The sequence below is a fragment of the Electrona antarctica genome, assembly GCF_951216825.1.
Source record: "Electrona antarctica genome assembly, chromosome: 4".
NCBI lineage: Eukaryota > Metazoa > Chordata > Actinopteri > Myctophiformes > Myctophidae > Electrona > Electrona antarctica.
In genome coordinates, this window is record NC_136809.1 from 43,623,517 (window position 1) to 43,646,731 (window position 23,215).

Here is a 23,215-nt window from a genome sequence, read left to right on the forward strand (position 1 = left end):
CGCAGCGTCCGATTGTGGTGAAACTGTGCATGCATATTCCCACTAGGCTTTGGAAGAAATGCCACTTGACAGTTTTGAAATCAGCCTCATGGTGGCGCTACAACAGGCCAAGCCGCGTCACACACACACACACACACACACACACACACACACACACACACGTTTATATTGCTCCTAAACATTTTGCCAAGCATCACAGGAGACCTGTGCCCAGAAGGGCACTTTTTCTAGTTACATAATAGAATAGTCTAATCATAATTATGTAGAGTTAACAAAAAATTACAAGTTCGGGATTACTTTTTTTCTTTTTCTAAAAAAAATGAAGGCCTTTTAAAATAAGACTGGGAAAAATAGATTTACAAAAAAACTAAAGCACAATTAAAGACCACAAACCATACAGTGACTGCACTAAAGGCTATCCCTTAAAACTTTTTACGCCAAAAGGCGCTTACGGATTCATTCACAGGTTCGCGACAATTGTCGCGAACCCTGTTTTTTATTGATATGTTTAGATTAACTCGGTGCGCAACTGTGATAAAGCTCTTGAAGTTGAATTCGCACTGCAATATCCAGAAAACCCATGTCACACATGCGTGACACACGTGCATGTTTTGCTATAAAAGCAAATGAAATCACACCCGTGTGAACTGGGTGACCATAGCAACCATGCTCATTTTTTGGTACGAACAGACAGACAGACAAACAGACAGACAGACACGTAAACTAACAAAGCCAGTTGTAGGAGTGGTTTACACCACTCAAAAAAAGAAGTTGAAACCAGTAGTATATATTTGAGCGAGTTTTGCGGTAGTAGTAGTAGTAGGGCAGCTTTTCCAATGAGAGTTATACCTGTCATGGCTATTTGTTCACTATTCTGAGGTTTATGGTATTACTAAGCGATTTTCAACTCTGAATTATTCTATAATGGTACATGGTAGGAACTCAATTTTTTTCCTTCAAGTCCATCTTTTGATACATGGGCACCAAGTCATATCAAAACAATGTCCTTGGATGTGTGATAACTGATTTTTGAGAAACATGCATTAATAGAGGGTATTGTGCGTGACATCATCATCATAAGTTATGCGAGAATGCCTACTGAGTGGCAAAAAACTACTTTATGGCCTTGACAGCCCATACATCCAAACAGAAAAGTCATATTTAATTGCATTAAATGACTTTAAACAACGTTAAATTCACTTTGTCACTCACTTTGCCACTCGATCTGCCATTCACTTTATGCATGCACATACCCTCTATAGACGAGATACTGGTCGGACTATGTAAATATATATCAAAATATGCGTTAAAATGTCTAATTTCATCAAAAAAAATAGTTTCTATGTTCCATTTTAGAGATATTGGTCAGACAAAATACTGCTTTTTCATGACTGACCATGCTACTTTTAGATGGCAAAATATCCGCAATGGTACATGTGAGAAACTTTTTTATATGGCAGGCCAGGCCAATCAGCAGAGGGCAGGTTTAGGGCCCAGCCAATCAGAAGAGGGCAGGTTTAGGGTCCGGCCAATCAGAAGAGGGCAGGTTTAGGGCCCGGCCAATCAGAAGAGGGCAGGTTTAGGGCCCGGCCAATCAGAAGAGGGCAGGTTTAGGGCCCGACCAATCAGAAGAGGGCAGGTTTTTGGGCCCAGCCAATCAGAAGAGGGCAGGTTTTTGGGCCCGCCCAATCAGAAGAGGGCAGGTTTTTAGGCCCGGGCAATCAGAAGATGGCAGGTTCAGGGCCCGACCAATCAGAAGATGGCAGGTTCAGGGCCCGGCCAATCAGAAGAGGGCAGGTTTTATGCCCGGTCAATCAGCAGAGGGCAGGTTTTTAGGCCCGGTCAATCAGCAGAGGGCAGGTGTTTAGGCAGGTTCAGGGCCCGGCCAATCAGAAGGGGTCAGGTGTAGGGCCCAGCCAATCAGAAGAGGGCAGGTTTTTGGGGCCGGTCAATCAGAAGAGGGCAGGTTTTTGGGCCCGGCCAATCAGATGAGGGCAGGTTTTTGATATGTTCAGTCCTGCCGCTGTGCTCATTCCGGGCCCCTCGCTGGAGAGAATGTCATCCGTGTGCAGCTCGTGGAAAAGTAGAGATATTTTACTAAATATACGTTTTATGCCAGAACTTTCAAATTAATATGAAACTAGTTCCCAAACGACTCCAAGCCTTAGGAATTAATTATTGGGTGAGTGCCCATGCAATTTGTAATAGAGTACAATGTTTGCCTCTGAGATGCAGGGACTAGATGAAAAAGACTAAAGGTATTGAAAAATGGAAATACTAAAGTAAAGTTTTAAAATAAATCTAAATTGTACTTGGTTACTTTCCACAAAGGCATACTGAATGCTCATGGCCTGGAACTAAGCCTGGGACTGACAAGAGTTCAAGTGTGCTCTCTCACTGAGCAGTCACTTTGAAGCCACCTAGTGGACAACATGAGAACCTGCATGACTTGCTGGGTCTGCAAATGGAAACAATGCAATACAAGTTCATAGCTCATAGGTTCCCATAGCTCATAGGTTCCCATATACTGTATACCGGTATCCAAATATAAATTATATTCAGCATTGGGAAAATAAATTAGACAGTCCTGTTCTAAAACACGTTTATTTAAAGCATGCATAGCCCCCGTCAATAGAAACAAGCCTATAGTGCTTTTTTGTTTTTATTTTATTTTATCCTCTTATAGCAGACCTTATATCGAACTGTACTTTCCTGTTCTTATTATACAAACTAATATTACCATGTTATTATCAATGAATACACATAAATAACTCAGCAAAATAGCAGGTATGATTTGCTAAAAAAAAAACAACATAATGCATGAAGACACCATTGGCCATTAATAAAGAATGGATTGATCCTTTTGTTTTTCATGAACACAATACAATCTTGAGCAGCAGGTGCAGCCTATAGCAGCTGCCTGCATGCCTGGACTTTTTCCTGCTTCAAGTCAGAGCCAAGAGAGAGACTACTTGCTTGCAGCTTTCGTTTGCAGACAGACAGATAGATTATCAGATCTCATAATGTATACTGAATTACTGATGAAATATTTCACACTAATAGCCAACCCATCACATGCAGCGCCTTTAGCAAATCTCCAGCAGCAGCACTGCCTCTGACTGACTGTCTGTCTGAGTGAGTGACTGGTAGGCAGCAGCAGACGGCAGCGCAGCAGTGGAGGCGACCAGGAACGCGTCCGTCCGTCCGTGTGTGTGTTCACAACTAGCAGCTGTCATGTGAAACAGCTGGAGTGCACGGAGAAGAAGAAGCAAAGAGGATAAACAAACAACCGTGCGACAACCGTACGTGTTTCTCTACAGCCAGGTAAATGTACGCAGAGCTTAACGCGACTAGTAGTGACATGCACCATGTACAGAGCTGCGTATATAGTGGTGATTTAGCCGTTGGCTCCAATGGGGCTGTTATTATAGAGGTCTAATTGTCGTCACTTTACTTGCTTTTTAACTGTGCTACATTAGCTAGCACGCAAGCTAGCTTTAAGCAGCTCATATCATACACCAAGTTGGCACGCGCTCGTGCACGTACGTCGCTCGCGCGGCGTAACGTTGTTATTTATAATGCTCTTTCGTGTTCAACTTTAACGCGACTCGACTCTGTCAAAACAACTAATAAAGAGACCCCGAATTGATTTCAACAGAGCCCAGCCAAAGCTCAGGCTAATAGTTGCACGGGAGGTGTTGCGCCGAATGTTGTGTCCCGTCAGAATCTGTTTCGCCCCGTCCCTTTCGGATTTCACGCGAGGAAATACAAAGACATGTATATTGTTTAAAATATCCAAATAGGTCAAAACAACTTCTAAAAAAACGGCGCATATTTTTTTTTATTGTCAAAAATGCTCTCTTGTGGGAACATTGTGGGGAAACAGATTATGACGGGGATACAGAGTGCGGCACAACAACATGGCCTATAGCATCTGAAGCAAGCAACCTTGCAAGAAGAAGAAGGGGCATTTAAATCCCCCAGTCAGTCTCCAGCATTTAACTGTTGGCTAGCTGTGGTGCTGCTAGCAGCTATAGCTAACTAGCTAGGTAGGTGTTGTCTCTTGCATTATAATTTGGTAATAATAACTGCTGTAATCTACTCCCACTAAGTGAAGTCGTGTCAACTTTCTCTCTGTACGTTCAAATTGACTATAGGCTAAAATGGAGACAAGTTACACAGACAGACAGACAGACATATAGACAGACAGACAGGCAGGCAGCTGATCAGAGACCAGCCATTGCTTAGCATCACAACAAAACGTAGGCTAACAGGCTAGGCAGACAACAAAGCTAAGCGTCTGTTTGTTCACACGTTTACTCTGGAATTCAAAAAGCTGCAATGGGCCATGCATTGAACCTTTATTGTTATTTATCGGCAATAATTAACTTTATATTAATAAAGCAATAATAATCGTATAAAGTGTCTGTATACGATTATAATATTTTGTTGACGAAGACTAAGGTTGAATAAGGCAATTGTAATATTCTGCAGGCATCATAAAGTTGATTATTCTTATTTTTTCCTTGCTATGATGACCTGTTACATAATCGAGTCATGCCATTAAATATGGTGATTATTGTCAGCTATACCACCATGAAATCACAATAACACCACTGCGGGTGATATAAGGTCCTTTGTCCCAAAGCAAGTACATTCTGTCTTTGAGTTGGGAGTGGGATGGGGGATCAAGACATGGGACCAAAATCCACAGAGGGTGTGTGTCTCATGTTGTCTCCATCAAATCGACATTTGAATGTTGACTTCCATCTAGTGGTGAACCTGTGAATAACACACAGGGAAATCTCGGGCACATAATTATTCATCTAGTCTTATATTGCAGTTTTCACAGCAAGTGTTAAAGGTGTAAATTGTAATTATGAATATATATTTAATACAAAGTGTTAAAGAGGTCTATATTTGCAAAGTAATCATTGAAATTGAGTCTAGGCTAGTCACTAGAGCCAGGGTGTCGGGTTCGGCACCCGGCCTAAGCCTAAACTTTTTAGCCTGCGACCCAAAAGAGAAATTTTATGTCTGCTCAGGACCCAAACTAAGTGAAAATAGCAGCTCTACAAGCTCACAACGCGTTACTTCAAGCAGCGTTGTGACCTAGTAAATCGGCTATTTTCACTACCGCTTAAATATTTGTTTTGCAATTTATGTAATGTCTTTGATGTTTATTTTATTTCTTCATGACATTACTGAGAAAAATGTTGCTTCTTTGGGAATGTTTTTTGAAAATGTTTTGAAATAATAATAATTAAAAACAAAATGCAGGAAACAAAAAAATAAAGGGACCCATACAAATGTGTCCGCGACCCACAAATGGGTCCCAACCCAGTGTTTGGGAGCCAGTGCAATAGATGGTGGGCCAGAACACAATCAAGGACAAATCTAGGACCTGGAACATGCAACAAACCACCTAGTATATACGATAATAACTACATTGCTATAAAAGTTAATGAATGAAGACGTGTGTCTCATAATAACTGCCGATAGAAATGTGTATGTGTGTTTAATCAAATGCTACTGGTGCATACAGAAATGCTTGTGTGTAATCATGTTGTGCAGGCCACATCTTTGAATGTGGCCTTGTAGGATATTTAGTTACAATAAAAAATGTAAGGAGATATTCTGGAGATAGTCATACTCCTTTCATGTCTCAAGGTCTCTTATAGTATAGTCTGAAGTTTTGTTTTGTTTTTTAAATGTGAGAGTCATCTCTCACATGGCATCCAAAAGTCTAAAGTGGAAAGTGAAACCATGACTTGGAGATCAAACTATGCATTCATCCTACCCAGTTCCATCAACACAAAGCCATTGCTGTCCATATCCGACGTAAGGGACTGTTAGTCAGATATTGTAAATAATTTACTAAATTATTAGCAGAGACAGATGGGTCAGTGCTGGCCCACGGGCCACCTGTTGCCTACCACTGCTCTAGACTCAGTGTTTGTACAGTAACAGGAGTCTCCCCTTCTCTCCAGCTCTTTAAAGCAGAAATAACATGCATTTTAAAACTGTTTTTAATATTTAATATCATATTGTCTATGTCTTTCAAACTTATTTCTAATGGTTTGAGCCTCAATCACCACTCTGATATAACCAGTCCTTGTCATTTATTTCTGGACTTTGAAAGCAGTTTTAGCTGCAATACCACAATGTCCTGAGGTGGTGGGGGTGCTGATATGCAGATTATTTAATATTTGAGTCATTATAATACTGATGCTAGATAAAATCAGGCTTGTTTCCATTCCATGCCAGCTTGGAAAATCAACAATGGCGGACATTGTATACAAAGTGGAAATGCAAATTTGGAACTGAAGACTGAAGAAGAGGAGGAATTATACAAAGTAGGGTGACATTGATGACATCACGATGAGGACAAAATCAGTTGAGCTGTTCCTGAGAGCAATTCCCATTAAAGCACCCATATGATATGAAAGCCTGATTGTTCAAAATTGGTTATTTGTGGGGATAGAAAACACATATGGGAGCCCCAAAAACACAAAAGAAATTGAAAAAGTAGAATTTTATGTCATAGGTCCTTTAACAAACGGGTAATACATTTTCAGCAGGTGGGGATACTAATGTATTCCAATTGGGAGAGAGAACTGATGGAACATCCATTTTATTTTTTAAATTCTTTTCTTTTTTTAATTAATTGTTATCCCACGATTTTGCAACCCAGTTTTTTCACCCAGTGCCAATTATCTAATGTAATCAGATGCCCCCCAGCCAACCTGGGGGGGCAGCGGACTGACCTCATGCCTCCTTCCATGCATGAGGAGTCCAAGCTGCTTCTTTTCACCTGACAGGGGGGAATTTCCCTGACCGGACGTAGCGTGTGTAAGGAACACGTTATTCCGACCAGTTCCTTTCCCCTCCATCAGGCGCCCCGGCTGGCCAGGGGGAGGTAGTTTAGAGACCAGGATTACTGCATGTTTTTGTGAGGGTACCTACCCTATAATACCAATAATATTAGTCTTCTAAAATTATATTTTCTGTTTACAGGCTTTATCTTGTAATCTGGCAGGATGGCGGGAGCAGAGGTGTATCCCCCTGCAAACCCCACCTGCAAGATTATGACCTTTAGGCCGACCATGGAGGAATTCCGGGACTTCAACCAGTATCTGGTTTATATGGAGTCTCAAGGGGCACACCGGGCAGGTCTGGCCAAGGTGGGTGTAGGCATAATGTGTCACGTGCTGTGTGTGTTATAAGCCAGTTTATAATGACAGTCAGAAACACTATAATTTAATTGGAATATTAGGCCTGTCAGTCGATTAAAATATTTAATCGCGATTAATCGCATGATTGCCCATAGTTAATCGCCGATTAATCGCAAATTAATCGCATATTTTTTATCCATTCTAAATATACCATAAATCAGTGGTTTTCAAGATTTTTCATATCAAGGTCCATTATGGATTCTCCATTTGAGCCACAGACCACCATTTGATGACATTTAGCCTTCCAGACCCAAACTAAAGAACCGTATTGATGTTGGTAGGCCTACCATTAGGAGAGATAACAGGCCATGTTGATCAAAATAACATGTTTTCTAAGTTCTCTAATTGTGTACACTTAAATTAACTTAAGTAATGCAGCTGTTTAACAATTATTCAACTCTTGAGTGTAAAATTGAACCAAATGGACACACTTGCTTTCATTTTACACTCTCAAGAGTTAAAGATTTATAAGGGTTCATTTGGTTACCAACTCTCCATCATTTAGCTGGGGACCACCTGGAACCCCCTCAGGGACCACTGGTGGTCCCCGGACCACTGGTTCAATCAGAACCACTGCTTTTCAAGTTTTTTTTATCAACATGGGAGAATGCTTGCTTTATTGCAAATGCCATGGAAGAGGGAAACAAAATCATAAACTCAACTCAACACACAGTCTCACACACACACACACACACACACACACCCAGGCGAGAGCTCTCTCTCCTGTAAGCACGCACGCACAGTCAGGCTGTCAACATTAGCTTTAGCATTAGCATGGTCTGTGTAGCATCAAGCTATCACACAACTGACTGCTATGTTTGTCAACCAAAACTGCCAGAGTTTTGCTTTTGCCCAATGCCCAATTCAAAGAGCTTCTGATCTAACACATTGTGGAGCAAATTAATTAATAACGAGCCCAACGAACGCGACGACTCGAGTGCTCACAGCTCAACTGCCCAGCCCACACTGGTAGGCTACACTCTGCGCACCGGTCCTGCACAGGCTGACCAAGTCACTGGGAGAGAGAGTGGGGAGAGAGGCGGGGCTCACTGACTGCCTGCATTCACATGAATGCGTCTCTCAACCATTCTGTCAAACTTCACCGTGCGTTAATCACGCGTTAATTAAATTAACGCCGTTAAAAGGACTTTGAGTTAACGCACGATTAACGCGTTAACTTTGACAGCCTTATGGAATATACAATGCCCTTTGTGCATAAGGCCGACAATAGCTCTATGCACACAGTAACTCTTCCTACTTCCGGGCCTCTTCCCTACTTCCTTCACAGGTGTTACTGATGATGCTGCTACTGTGCATGTTGGCTCACTGGATGTACACTCTGCTATACTAGTGGGTCTCAAAGTGTCCTTGAGTGGGTCCCAAATGGCTCCATACGTGTGTGTAACTCTGAGAGCGTACAAATGGAACCAAATGGTCTGGACCATTTGGCTCCACTTGTACGTTATGGGGGTCCTTGAATTAAAAAGTGTGAGAACCGCTCGGTACACTAAATGGAACAGAGCCTTAATTAGTATCATCGGTCGACGGTAACACCTGTGAAGGAAGTAGGGAAGGGGACCAAGTAGGAAGAGTTATTCTGTGTGCATAGAGCCTATTGAATGTAGAATTACTGAAAGAATTACATAATACCATCAAGTAGTGATTTCAATAATTGCTCATAGTTGTTATAAAAATGGGCAGCCTTATTACACCCAACCAACACCATAAGTAAGGTTAAATTATTTATAGAGGTGTCCCTTCTACTTTCCGAAATCAGAAACACTGAATACTAGTGCTGCAGCATTTTCTGTTCCATATTAAGAACCTCGTCTCATTAGCCTTTTATCTCCCTTTGTGTCATCCAGGTGATTCCTCCGAAGGGTTGGAAGCCACGTCGTTCCTACGACAACATCGATGAACTTGTGATCCCTGCTCCTATCCAACAAATGGTGGCTGGCCAATCAGGGCTCTTCACCCAATATAACATCCAGAAGAAACCTCTTACTGTGCAGGAGTTCAGACAACTGGCAAACAGTGACAAGTCAGTATATAATGGTGTAATTTGTATAATTTGTGCCATATGGAAAGGCAGCATCATTTTCTGTTTTAGCTCAACCTTGACTAATTAACTCTTAAATTAATTTTGTACATGAATAACATTAACAATTAATGTTTTTTGGTTCTTGAGGGACCTCAGAAATAGGCATTCTCTAATTGGCAGTATAATTGTACAGTTTAACTGTATAACATATTAAAGTGATTATAATGAATGCACTCCCAGAAATGAGATGTTATATAAAAGCTCCCTACTACCAAGAGCTTGTAGAGCCGCTTGAGGTTTTCAAATCCCTTTCACAATCCTAATTTCCATAATTAATCTTAACCTTGTGCATAGTAAAATGGCAACAAGGATCGCCCAAGCCTTCTCAAGGATCACAAACGGGCACAGCAGAACAATTGCTTTACCATGCTATACCTTGTAAATTAATTTCTGCATCCAATGTTTATCTGCCAGCCAATGAAGACGGGCCAGAATCAGTAAGATGGGACTTGCATCTCATTCTGGTTAACCCATTTAGACCTGAGGCCGATTTTAAAATAAGGCTTCTGAACCGTTTTCTGAAAAACCCATGTTTCTATGTCAGTGGTTCTTAACCTTTCCATGCGGACCCCCATCTGAAAATATGTTGTTCCAGGGACCCCCCCAGAAGCAAAGATTTGAGTTAAAAACGCCCGAAAGAATATATATTCAAAGATTTACGCCACATTTTCACATTCTTTCAAACATAGCAGATCTACAAGCTCGTAGAGACGCAAAACAAAACTGTTTTAGTGTTCGTCCCAGTGGTGTGATATGTCCTGTTGCACGTCGGTGCATGGTGGAGCATGTCGATGCAAGTCGACCAAATTGATTCGGTTGGTTCAACTGTTGCTTGCAACTGCATGCGTCTATCCACATGTGCCTACTCGTAACCGTTTGGTTGCAAGGAGTTGCATGGTGACCCATTGGTGTGGTTTGGGCTTTAGGCAGAGCTAGGCCAGTGAACAACACAGTACCATAGTATGGCAGTATAAACGGTAATAATGGCATTAAAGAGTTGAAAAATCCAGTCAGAAATCCAGAATGTATACACCATTTTACAGGTAGGATTCAAACCAGACATGGACATCCCCTCATGTGCAAGGATTTGCTGGGGGACTTAAAAAGCAGTAGTCTTCTATGTTGACTGCTTGTTTTCATAAAATGCCATCGTGGAATTGAGATATCGATAGCTGTTGCGCAAAAACCTTTCAAAATGTTTCGAAAATGTAAGTAAGTAAAATGTATTTGTAGAGCACAAAATAATAAAAAATTGAATAAAACAATTGCCAAATGGCAAATCGACCAAAAAGAGTCAAAGAAAATCAAACAAACTCGGAATAAGGGAGATGTCTCAACACAGCGGTGTAATCACAAAGGAGCTATGTGAAAGCCTGTTTGAACAGGTGAGTCTTTAACCGTCTTTTGAAGATGTCCGCAGAGGCCACAGTTCTGAGGTCTAGGGGTAGAGTAGAGTACTCCATTGCCTAGGGGCAAAGCTTTCAAAGGCCCAATCACCTTTGGTCTTAAGTCTCGTGGGAGGCACAATCAGCAGGCCCTGGGATGAGGAGCTCAGAGACCTAGTGGGAACGCAAGGCTGGAGCAGGTCACATATGGGGGTGCCTGACCAGCTCTGTATGTGATTACAAGAACCTTGAAATGGATTCTGAAATTAACTGCGACCAGTGGCAGTGTTAGGAGGCCAGAATGGGGGTTGTGTGACTGCCTGGAACTGGTCAGTAGCCTGGCAGCCGCATTACAGACTAGTTGTAGGCCGTGCAGAGATGCGTAGAGAGACAAGATAAAAGGGAGTTACAATAGTCCAAGCGTAAAGACACAAACGCATGAATTATCATTTGTGGCTCAGGGCGAGAGACGACAGATCTTAATTTAGAGATGTTTTGAGGTGATAAAAATAGGTGCGGGACACAGAGTTAATATGCTTGTCTAAACGCATGGCCTGACTGAGTATGATGCCAAGGCTTCTAAGGTTTGAACATGCATTAGGACCCAAGACATTTTGCAACATTTGTGGCAATCTTATCGGGAGCAATATGTAAAACGTCTGAGTTGTAGAAAGTTGCTGGCCATCCAATCCTTAATGGCAGTCAATCAATCATGCAGTTCAACAATTACATTGATGCGATGTGGCTTAAAGGAACAATATAATAGGATGTAATCTGCATAGCGATGGTAGGAAGTGCCCTTGAAATGCCTTATAATAGGACCTAGAGCCTAAGACAGAGCCCTGTGGAACACCACATGTTAGGGTGGTGGACTCTGAGGGAGACAGGAGTATGGATCAACAGCCGCAGAAAAGCTTCTGTCTGATGAAGTACTGTATGAGGAGAACCAATCTAGGCCTAGGGCACTCCCAGAGACTCCTGTCTATTAAAATGGCGTGGTCCACCATATCAAAGATCTGGTGGCTAAGATCCAGCAGCACCAGGATCGAGCAGTCGCCCGCATCGAATGACATCATGATGTCATTAGACACTCTGAGAAGGGCTGTCTCTGGAATGCTTCTGACGGATGTCTGACTGAAATTTGTCCATAACGTCATGTTTGTTTATAGCATCAGTAAGCTGACTGGCTATTATTTCTTTCCTCAAAAATAAAAGCAAGCTTGGAGATCGTCCTGTAGTTCAACAAGGGGTTCTGATGGATCTAAGTTTGTCTTTTTGATGAGCGGGTGAACAATTGCCTGTTTAAAATAAAAGGGGACACAACCAGATTTCAGCGAGCTATTAATAATAGAAACTAAGTAGAGAAGGGCCTACTGAGTTAAAAACATATTTTAGCATGGATGTGGGCAGGATGTCGAATGGAGTCTTGGACAGGAGGAGAATTTCATCACTCTCACAAGGTCAGTCAGTTCTTGCAGAGAAACTGGGGAGAAACGTCTCAAAGTTGACTGCCGGCCATGACAGTTGGGGTCTGACTTTATCAACCTTGTCTACAAAAAATGGAAATAAAATCACTGCTGTCATTATTTGAAAGGACTGGAACTGGGGGAGGGGCAGGGCTGTGATGTGACACGTTAGGAGCGGTATGAGCTTGCATATCTGTCACTTTCACTACTATTAAACAACACTGGTATATGGCAAAAGCATAAAACAGGGCATTGATTTACGAAAGCTGCAGTGGAGCTTGTAGATCGGCTATTTTAACGATATTTATCTGTGGAACCGAGTCAAACTAATTGTAATGCCTCAACTCCTACAATTCCATGTGCTTGTCGGCGTGAGGGGTCCCCAGTTCAAATGTGTGTTTTTTGGGGGGTTGCGGCCTGAAAACGTTGAGAACAACCACAGCAGGTTACCTACAGGTTGATCTGTCAATACAGTTATTTGAAGTAAACAGTGAGAGATTGTACAAATTGGGGCTCAAATGTTTTTCACTATTCTGAGGCATTTCCTTCTCATTCACAGTTACTCTACACCTCGCTACCTGAACTATGACGACCTTGAGAGGAAGTACTGGAAAAACGTCACGTTTGTTCCACCCATATATGGAGCTGATGTCAGTGGAAGCCTCTATGATGAGGTGAATGTCCTCTTACTTTTGGCTACTTTCTCTCTGTTTGACTTTTTCTTTCACTGTTTAATTTCTATCAGTTTTATGTGTTTCATCATTTCCAGTCAGTTCCCACTCATTCCTCTTCATATCTTTCATAAATATTCCCTCCACATTCATGTGCTACTTTCTGTTGACTCTCCAGTCTAAAAATCTAAAACCGAGGTTTCATACTCTATTGCTCAGACTCACGGGAATAACTCACAAACTGTCTTTGAGTTTGGGATTTATTTTCGCTTCCAAGTAGAACACGTGACGTATTAAAGATGGAGTCCAGTTTTCATGTGTTTATGACACAAAATCAGAGTGAGGGACAGGAGGGAGGAGGTGGGCCTTGTGCATTTTCATATATTTTCAATGTTTTATTAAAACGTTTGTCAGATGTTTTAGAAAATAGCAGATATACAGCTGGAGCTGCATGTGTGGAACTCCATATTTGGATGAACCTGGCGTCATATTTGATGAGGTGAGATTCCATGGAGCTCGACAGCTTAAAAGCCGATTCCACACAGTGTAAGGAGCAGTAGTTTGAGAGAGACGAACCAAGCCCAACCGAGAGTAGAGATGGAGAAACTGTGTGATTCTGAGCTGAGGAGAATTTTGCAATGTGCTGTGGATGTATCTCTGGACCCTGATACAGCACATGCATACCTCATCCTGTCTGAGGATGGAAAGCAAGTGAGTCATAGAAACATAAGGAAGAATCTGCCAAACAACAAAGAGAGATTCTTTCCATGTGTCAGTGTCTTAGGAAAACAAAGTTTCTCCTCAGGAAGGTTTTACTTTGAGGTCCAGGTTGGAGGGAAAACTGATTGGACAACAGGAGTGGCCAGAGAGTCCATCAACAGGAAGGGATCGATCTATCCGAGTCCCAACAATGGTTACTGGACTATACAGTTGGAGAATGGAAATAAGTACAAGGCCAATGCTGACCATAGAGTCCCCATCCCTGTACGAGAGGAGCTCCAGAAAGTGGGAGTGTTTGTGGATTATGAGGAGGGTCTGGTCTCCTTTTATGATGTAGAGGCCAGAGTTAATCTCTACTCTTTCACTGGCTGCACCTTCACTGAGAAACTATATCCATACTTCTGTCCATGTATGAATAATGGTCCAAACTCTGCTCCTCTGATAATCTCTCCTGTCAATCACTCTGATATAAGGGCTGATCTGCATTTACAAGAGACTGTGTAAATTGGGAACGATACAAGTCATTCCATTTATTTTTTACTACTAGACCTGTTGGCCACCGGCTTACTTGAGAACGATGCATGTTCTGAACCTAGTATATGCAATACCCGTTGTCATAGCACTAGCTTTAACCGTCTGTCTGGAGGGTTATGGAGATCTCTGTGTCTGTCTGCCTGTTTCTGAAGAGTGCAAACTGACTGTGAGTAGAACAAGTACCCAAGCCAAAGGTCAAGTTCAAAAAGTATTGAGGGTTAAAGTAGCTATAAGCAATAATATGCCTTTTATTTTATTTTTTTTCCAGACAGCCAGCAATGAGTAAAACGCTCCCAAAAAAATGTAGTCTCTGACACATCTAGGGGCTACAATCTGCATTCAAAGATGTTCCTAGAAGCTTTGTCATTGGTCGGAAAAAAAAACCTGGTCGAAATGACTAACCAATCAGGAAGTAGACAGGCAAATCGACCAATGACAAAGCTTCTAGGAAAATCTTTGAATGCAGTTTGCGGCCCCTAGATGTGTCACAGAGACAAACATTTTTTTGGAAGCGTTTTATCCATTGCTGGCTGTCTGAATACCAAAAAAATCACACCCGTGGGAAGTGAGGGGCGCTCTTATCATCGTACATCATCATGCATCATCTGATACTGGCCAATCGGAATGCCTGTTGCCTGTGATTGGTTAGCTGATATGCTTGTTTACATGATGTTTTAATGTTTAATTTACTCATATTTAGCGGAATTTTGACCTAATTTCTCCGTTCATTGTCAATGGCAAATCTTGAGACGTGTGGGGACAAAAGCTCTATGTAGGGGGGGGGGGGGGGGGCTATCATAATATCATCCCCTCCCCTAACCCCTCCCCCCTTAACAACAGCTGTGGGTGTGGCTTCAGTTCAGGTGGATCACCACCCAACACCACCCACCAGGCAAACCAGGCATACTTAATGAACTGGTGGGCGTGTCCACATAAAAACGACATTTTAACAAATACTGTACACTTTTTTTTTTAAAATATCTTCCTTATTTATATAATAATAATAAAACCTGAAAAAAATCACGGCACTCCATCTTTAACATCTCTAACTCTCCTAGGATATAGAGGAGTGGAACATCGGCCACCTGAACTCCATCTTGGACGTTATCGAGGAGGACTGCGGCGTCTCCATCCAGGGGGTCAACACGCCATACCTGTACTTTGGCATGTGGAAGACGTCCTTCTCCTGGCACACGGAGGACATGGACCTCTACAGCATCAACTACCTGCACTTTGGAGAGCCAAAGTCCTGGTTAGTAGCGGGAAATCTTGGGGTTGGGTCAGTCAGTGGTGGGAAAAAGCACTCGCGTTTCTTACGTAGGCTCAAGTAAAAGTATCAATACGGCAAGTAAAAGTACTGTATTGTACTAGTGTGTATATATATAAGTATTGGCAACATTTGGCATCAAAATGCAGTAAGTACCAAAAGTAAAAGTATTCATTGAGCAGAATATCCCATTTCAAGTTTTCAAATGTATATAAATCTTTTGAAAATAGCATATATACAAGCTTACAATGCGTCGCATCGTGACGTATTGTAGATCGGCTATTTTCATCGTCAACTATTTTGATCTGCTATTGTCATTTGTCTCAAATGGCCGAAATGTAGGGTTGAGAAGTGGTGTAATGTATGTTTTCTAATAATAATCAAAATCTACAGTGTAACTAGTAACTAAAGTTTTCAACTAAATGTAATGGAGTAAAAGTACAATATTTGGATCCAAGATGTAGTGGAGTAGTATTAAAAGTATTGGAAATTGGAAATACTTACACATTTTAATTAGGTACAGTACTTAAAGGACCACGTTATCATGATTATTAGTGAGGTTGAAAAGTGGTGAAGTGTTCCTTTAAGTAAATGTACTTAGTTACTTTCCACCACTGAGGGCTCAGCACTTTCTCTTCATTCTTATATTATGGGATACTTTCCTTTACTTGCACACAAGGGCATATACAGTACCTTCAGTGACAATGCATATAGAGCAATTATTTGTTTACAAACATTGAGGCTGTACGAGCAGGTTCCGGTTGCAAGTGAGCAATTCCCAACAGATTTTCCAAAGCTGTTGTTTTGGGGAAGTGCTGGTTTTCAATGTCCTTCTGCTAGCTATGTGGTCCCTAGCCAGACATACAGTCAATACTTAATATCTAATAAACAAGCTCACAATATGATGACTGCTGTGAGCTTTTAGGTCTGCTATTCTCGGCCGTTCTCGGCGTGTGACACCATCACGCGCATTAATTAGGCTTGATTGTCGGCAGCTAGGCAAGCAAAGAGTCTCCGGTGCTGTGGTGGTCACGGAGACCTCCCTCCGTGTGTTGCGCTCCAGTCACATGGTGGTGACGGGAGGCGTGTTTTCTTTTTAGGACAACTGGTTTGAGAATCGCTCTCATCACTTACAACAGAAACCATGACATGGAGAATATAGTTGAAGAGTCTGAAAATATGTTGTTCCAGGGACCCCCAACCACAAGCAAAGATTTGAGTAAAAAATTATATATATTCAAAGAATTGCACCACATTTCCACAAGCTCGTAGCGCGGCACTCTGTGTCGCGCTATGAGCTTGTATATCTGCTATCAATAGATAAGTATAATTACGTAATGCTTAAAACACCAAAAGGAGTTCCTGCCCAGAATGGGTTAAATTGGCTTGCCCGAACCTCTAGTACAACATACAGGTATATGTGCCTTGCGTATGGGTTCATGTGGAGGGAGGTTGTTCTCAAGGAGGATGTAATGCGGAGAGCGTTTTTCATGCACAAGCCTAAACTTCATTGGGCTGCTATGATTGAGGCTTTTCCAGTGCTCACACCTCAAGCTTTTTGTTTTTCTCCCTATTTCTTTAAAGCTACTTAAGGATTTGTGCAGGTTTTAGGGGATGGGTGGGATGTACTTTATTATATCAATCATCTGTCTGGCAAACTATTGTGGGTGTGAGGAAGAGCAAAAATATTTGCGACCTATGCATATAAGCTGGTGCTGAGTCTTTAAGACATCAACCCTCTGCATGCCTTTAAGGCCCTCGGTGCAATATTGTTATTGGGATTTTTTAAGTATCCCAAAAAATGCAGGAAGGAACCGAAGTTCAATTTGGAAAAAATATTGCACCGTCGCACACCAATCTAAACTGCACCCTGGGTACGTTTTCGCATTTTTTATTCACTAATAAATTCATTATTCATTTATAATTTGTTAAATTGGAAAAAGGGCTTCGTTAAGACCTCCATATTATTATGGTCAATGCCTGTGTGAAAAGTGTGAGCGATTGGTACAGGCGGTGAGGGGATACGGCGGTGTTTCTGACAGACAGACAGACACACATTCAGACAGACATTGACTGAATTATAGTATGATGATGATATGATGATGATATCATATCACTGTCATATGTCAATAATAATCAACATTAATTCTATTCAATAATGTGGTCGATTCAACATCAATCAACTTGTTGATCAGACATCTTCATAAAGATAGTTTTGTTGATCTCTTTGATTAATTGAGCAGAATGTCTATTTGGGGTAATTCTTTACACATTTTATATAGCTGCATCTCCATATTCTAACCTTTTTTGTGTTTTGTCAAAAATGAATGATGAATTAATCTGATCATACTACAGCGTCACACAAAAGCATCAAAAGTAGAACATCCACAAGGTTGTATCACGGCCGTGAAGCGATGTATTTTGAGCTTGTTGATCTGATATTTTTAAATTTTGAATCACAATTCCGGACATCTGAGGTTTCCACCTGACAGAGACGACAATCAACACATAATTTTGTATTTGTTTTATTATGGACTAAATCAATTTGTCTTATTAACCACTTTAAGCCCTATTTCATACTATGTTGCTCGCAATGCATTGCAAGCTTGTAAAGCTAGCTATTTCTGGTATTTTTGAAACAATTATTTCCTCAAAATCTATATTTTTCTATATTAGATTAAATGGATTAGTTTGATTAACTGTTGCACCCCTACTTTGTAGTGCAGCCCCCTGGTCTCAACATCATTGAGTCTGTCTGGGTTGACATGAAGAGAGTTTGAGATAGCCGAAAGCCACAGAAGATGTGTGGCAATTTCTCTAAGGTGTTTATAACAACCTACCTGCCAAGTACCTTAACAAATGGTGCGCAAGTGTAGAGTACCCAGGAGAATTGGTGCTGTTTTAGAAGACAAATGGTAGTCACAACAAATATTGATTTGTTTTAGATTTTTCTGTTTCTGGTCATTATTTTTTTAACCCATTCTGGACGGGGAACCCCTTTTTGTTGTTTTAAGCATTATGTTATACTTTAGCTATTGAAAAATAGCAGATCTACAAGCTCATAGCATCGAGTGCCGCGCTACGTGCTTGTAGATCTGCTATTTTTGAAAAATCGTGAAAATGTGCGTCAAATCTTTGAATATATATTCTTTCACAGTGAACGTTTTGCTTCCCTGGAACAACATATTTTCAGATGGGGGTCGGCGGCCTATTGCATATAATTATTGGGGTCCTTGACATGAAATATTGAGCACCACTGATATAGAAACATTGTCTTTCAGAAAACTGTCATGATTTAGATTTTAGAAGACTTTTTTTTATTTTGTCGTCGGGCCTAAATGGGTTACTAAAAGTTATTTTACTGCATGTTTTTCCCTCTAGTGTCAAAAACTTTTGTACAGTACTGTATATATTCCCATTAATGAGTTATATGTAACAGCTGAACTTTAGAGTTGATAGCTTTCACCTGGATCTACCTGGATACATCCAGTGTAATGAATGGAAATAGCATAGCACAAAATCCTGCTGTTTTGTACACTGTATCCATACATACAGTACTGAACATGCCTGCTCTACGGAGGAGCCACATCCATTTGAATTTCATCTAAAGCATCGTGTAAATCAATAAGTGATGGAATAGAGATTCATTCAAATACATTCATTTATTTTATAAAAAAAGGCGAAATCTGTGTATGAAGACAAAGGGAAAGGGAAATGACAGGGAAGAGGGAAATGAAGAGAGAGAAAGGTGAAGAACACGGGCGGTGTTTCTTTTTATTGTCATGCTGTCTCGTTCTATTTCTCTCTCCGTATTTGGCCCTGGGGTAGTTCTGCTCATTAGAGCAGTGAGCCCTGCATCCCCACAGAGATCAGTGTCACAGGCAGACAGTGACACACACACACACACACACACACACACACACACACACACACACACACACACACACCCCTTCCTCTATTTTGACAGCTCATCCCTAGAGGATGAGAACAGCTTAAAGATATACCCCCCTCCTGCAGCCTCCTCCTCCACCACCACTACCACCACCTTTAGCCGAGGTTACCTCCCCCTCGCATACTTCTCTCACCACTCGGCGAGGCTGACAGGTGATATGATGATAGAAATGCCACAGACCATAGACGGAATATGTGAGTCAAATGGAATGCCTGCCTACCTGGAGGGAATTCTGTCAAGATCTCTAAGGTTCGTGCCGAGAACTTTGGGCGGAGGTAGAATTCATAAGTCATAGGCCGTGTGGCATGGCATGATGCCGAATGACGTCAAAACGAGGCTGGAGAGCCTTAACTCTATCTCTACCGCTAGCTGTTAGCATAAACCCCAGCTCCAGGGGCCAGCATACACGCTCACTTTAAGAAGACGGTGTTTGCCCGCCCCCCACACACTGTTGCTACACACACTACCGCACCATTGGAACACACACACACTCCTTACCTCTCGTCAGAAGCGTTTACAATGGCGCTAATGTCGCTGTAAAAAGGCACAAATTAAATCTGAAATGTGGATGGCAGAAAATCCACTAAGGACAGCGATCTTAGAATCTGAGTTAATCCCATAGAGTATATATATAATAGAGACTGAACTCGCGCGAAGCTCCGCCCCCCCAGCTATTCATGTCAGTGGAAGTTGCTCAGTGGCGTTTTGAAGCACCCGGAAGACTGCCGGAAGTCCCTCCCAGGACCTCAACTTTGAGGTCCTGAGTGACGTAGGGCAACCGAGCGCTCAACGTTAAAGCCCAGCTGCACAGGGTTTCCCGGTCATGAATCCACGGGTCCGCCTGTAGTCCCTCCTCCTACCACTAGGACCCAGAGCTTCAACGTTGGAAAGTCTGCCTGCCCCCTTGGTTAATCCTCTCTTCCACTGCTTTGCACTGTGAATATATTTCCAATCCCATAGTTGGAACGGTGGGGCGTTGCTATGGGAACCGGACCAATGTTAAAGGCTTCCATAGGCATCAACCATTATATAGACTGAGTCTACGTTGGGGTACGTATATATACGGACTTGGTATATGACACCACCTAGCGTCGACGTACGTATATATACGTACCTGGGGAAAAATGGAGAGAAGACTTGGCCAAGACTTGCAACCCCCTTCCTTTACATTACAACTCACTGATCTAACAGTAGTACATGCGCTGAACAAACTCATTTCCAATTTTGCCTGCTCATTTTATTTTTGCGCCATCATTTCCAATTTCACTTGTTCAATCTGAACCCAGTGTGAGTTCTCTCTCCTAATTGGATAAAATTGGTATCCCGACCTGAAAATGCATTTTCTGTTCAATAAAGCGAGAAAGACATGGACACTCAACGAACGCACTATAGCAGTGCATACTATCAGAATATAGAGCTATTTAACCAAAACATATCACATACCCTACCATTAATATAGACATATCTTTAAACAGAAGTTTTGATAGAGTAATATACAACGTGTTTTAATGATATGGTGCTTTGAAAATGGGAAATGGCTTTGCCTGAATTACCTTACCCAATTTGAGATTCCCACTTGCAGGCATGGTCGAAGATACTTGTGAGGGTGTGGTACCTTTAGATAGATCATGTGGTTCCACAACATCTTTGACTGGCTTTTTGAGGAGCCACTGTTCCATGTTGCAAAATAGAAACCAATGTTTCCTTAATATTTTTCACTGTTGTCATAATAGGAAGGTTTCTTAAACTCTGGTGGGGCAAGTCAAGTTGCTGGGGCAAACGGGAGTCTTGTCTGCTTTGGAAGGCAATCCTAGCCATGATTGAAATATATTTCAGTAATGAAATATGAAAAATCTGAATGATACACATGACATGATGACTCAGAGATGGTGTGTAGCTATTGGTGTGAGTTTTGGATCATCTATCATCTGTTCTATGGCAGTAGTAGCGAAAATAGTGTGAATTGAAGGAAATGAAAATGGCAGTGGGGAGTGTGAATAGTATAGTCGATGCCGATGGCTTCGGTGGTGTCCAGCATTAGCTGTGCACACACATTGACAGGGGTGTCTCCACCTCTCAGCCTGTCAACCTGGGGAAGATAATGATGTCAGTATTGTAGGTCTCGCACCTTAACCCATTCAGGCCGACGTTGAAATTAAAAAAAAAAAAGTTTTCTAAATCATGACATTTTTCGGAAAGATTTGAGGCACATTTTAACGATTTTTCAAAAATAGCAGACCTACAAGTTCATAGTGCGCCACTTGGTGGCGCGCTATGAGCTTGTAGATCTGCTATTTTTCAATAGCTAAATTATAACAATGTTTAAAACACCAAAAGGGGTTCCCGCCCCAAAATGGGTTAATGGTTAATGTGGTTAAACGCTAACGTGACATGGATGCGTTCCAGGTCTCAATGGATTAACGATCGACCTCTGCAAATAATGTGAACTCATTATAGTAGGACAGGTATCACTGCAGTTGCATTGCATTACATTCTAATTTGAGATCTCTTTCTCCCAAGCACACACACAGCTATTCATTTACTCGCCACTTGATGGCAGTCTTGAAACTATGAAGGCTACTTGAAGATGTAGAAAAACCCAACCCCAGTGCTTCCATAATATGTGTTTGACTGTATACCGCTGAGTAGAATTGGTCAGTAGCACATTATCATGGCACTTATCCATCTCCCTTGGTTCTTCTAACAGGTATGCCATCCCCCCCGAGCATGGGAAAAGATTGGAACGTCTGGCTACAGGTAAAAAAAAAGACAATATTATACACGCCACCTTATTGTAAAATAGTAAAAACATCTCAAATGGCAGCATATTGAAATGACTGTCCGTTCTGATAATGGCAATAACATTAGACATGCCAAAAAGGGAAGGGAGACAGGATCCTACTAACTATGCACTGCAGTTAATAATGCGCTTGTTTTAATCAGTCAAGACTTCAAGGAACCCTGTAATAAGGGGATGCGAATGGATGGAATATTCTGGCTTGCCAAATCCAGTCCTCCTGAATTGGGAACTCCTGTAATGAAGTAGAGAAAAAGAATCCCGCACACTGTCTTCACTTGAGTTTAGATTGAGCAACGTTTCGGTCGTCAGACCTTCATCAGGCAACTCCTGTAATGATAATTTTGTGTTGTCCTGAGTTGCCCTTTACTTGTCTGGATTAAGTGAAGGCTTGATAGCAGATTATCCTAAAAACGCTCAGTAGCCTGAAGTGCCAATATGTTTGTCGCCTAATTTACGATGGACTATCGTAAATCTAGTTAGCTTGTGCAAACTCAAATGGTGAGTTACCACTCTGGAGTCGGTAGCAAATCATAGAGCAGCATGAGTGCATAAGGACACTTATCACACACAAAATATCACTATAATCCATCAAAGTTAAAAATGCCGCGGCGCTGCCACTTGGTGTTTTACTTCTCAGGAACAACAGGGTTTGCTTCTGAGGGAAGACTCACTCTTATTCAGCTTTTTGGAAAACTTTTTTGAAACTGGCTCATTGTCTGTGTTCATTCTGTCACTGTCTTTGTCAGGTTTCTTTCCCAATAGCTTCAAGGGATGTGAGGCTTTCCTTCGTCACAAGATGACTCTAATCTCCCCGTCCATACTGAAGAAGTATGGCATCCCCTTTGATAAGGTAGGCACTGAGCCACTCTGAAAAACTGCACCCCCACTCTTTCTTCTAACCAGATGTTTAGCAATCTACATAATTCAATATCGAATGTACTGGATTACGGGGGATTATGGATTCTATCTAGTTGAGTTGCATTCCCTTAGGAATTTCCTTACTTTCCACATCTGGAACCAAAAACATGTTTGTTCAATATATTTCTTTCTTAACACATTTTGGGCGGGAACCCCTTTTGGTGTT

General features: G+C 41.6%; 1 protein-coding gene across 7 annotated transcripts in view; it reads left to right on the plus strand.

The window, feature by feature from the left end:
• The first annotated feature begins 2,978 nt into the window (after nt 1–2,978).
• kdm4c (lysine (K)-specific demethylase 4C) overlaps nt 2,979–23,215 on the plus strand; it is a 58,463-nt gene continuing 38,226 nt past the window's right edge. For 2 of the 7 annotated variants that reach the window (XM_079499752.1, XM_079499750.1), the window contains exons 1-7: nt 2,980–3,324; nt 7,018–7,184; nt 9,101–9,276; nt 12,747–12,861; nt 15,171–15,364; nt 22,039–22,088; nt 22,878–22,981. In XM_079499752.1, the coding sequence (XP_079355878.1) occupies nt 7,041–7,184; nt 9,101–9,276; nt 12,747–12,861; nt 15,171–15,364; nt 22,039–22,088; nt 22,878–22,981 (783 nt within the window). In that variant the 5' untranslated portion in view covers nt 2,980–3,324; nt 7,018–7,040. Of the gene's footprint in view, nt 3,325–3,925; nt 4,050–7,017; nt 7,185–9,100; nt 9,277–12,746; nt 12,862–15,170; nt 15,365–22,038; nt 22,089–22,877; nt 22,982–23,215 lie in introns of those variants that run through there. The other 5 variants (XR_013789894.1, XM_079499748.1, XM_079499751.1 and 2 more) reach the window with 4 other exon arrangements.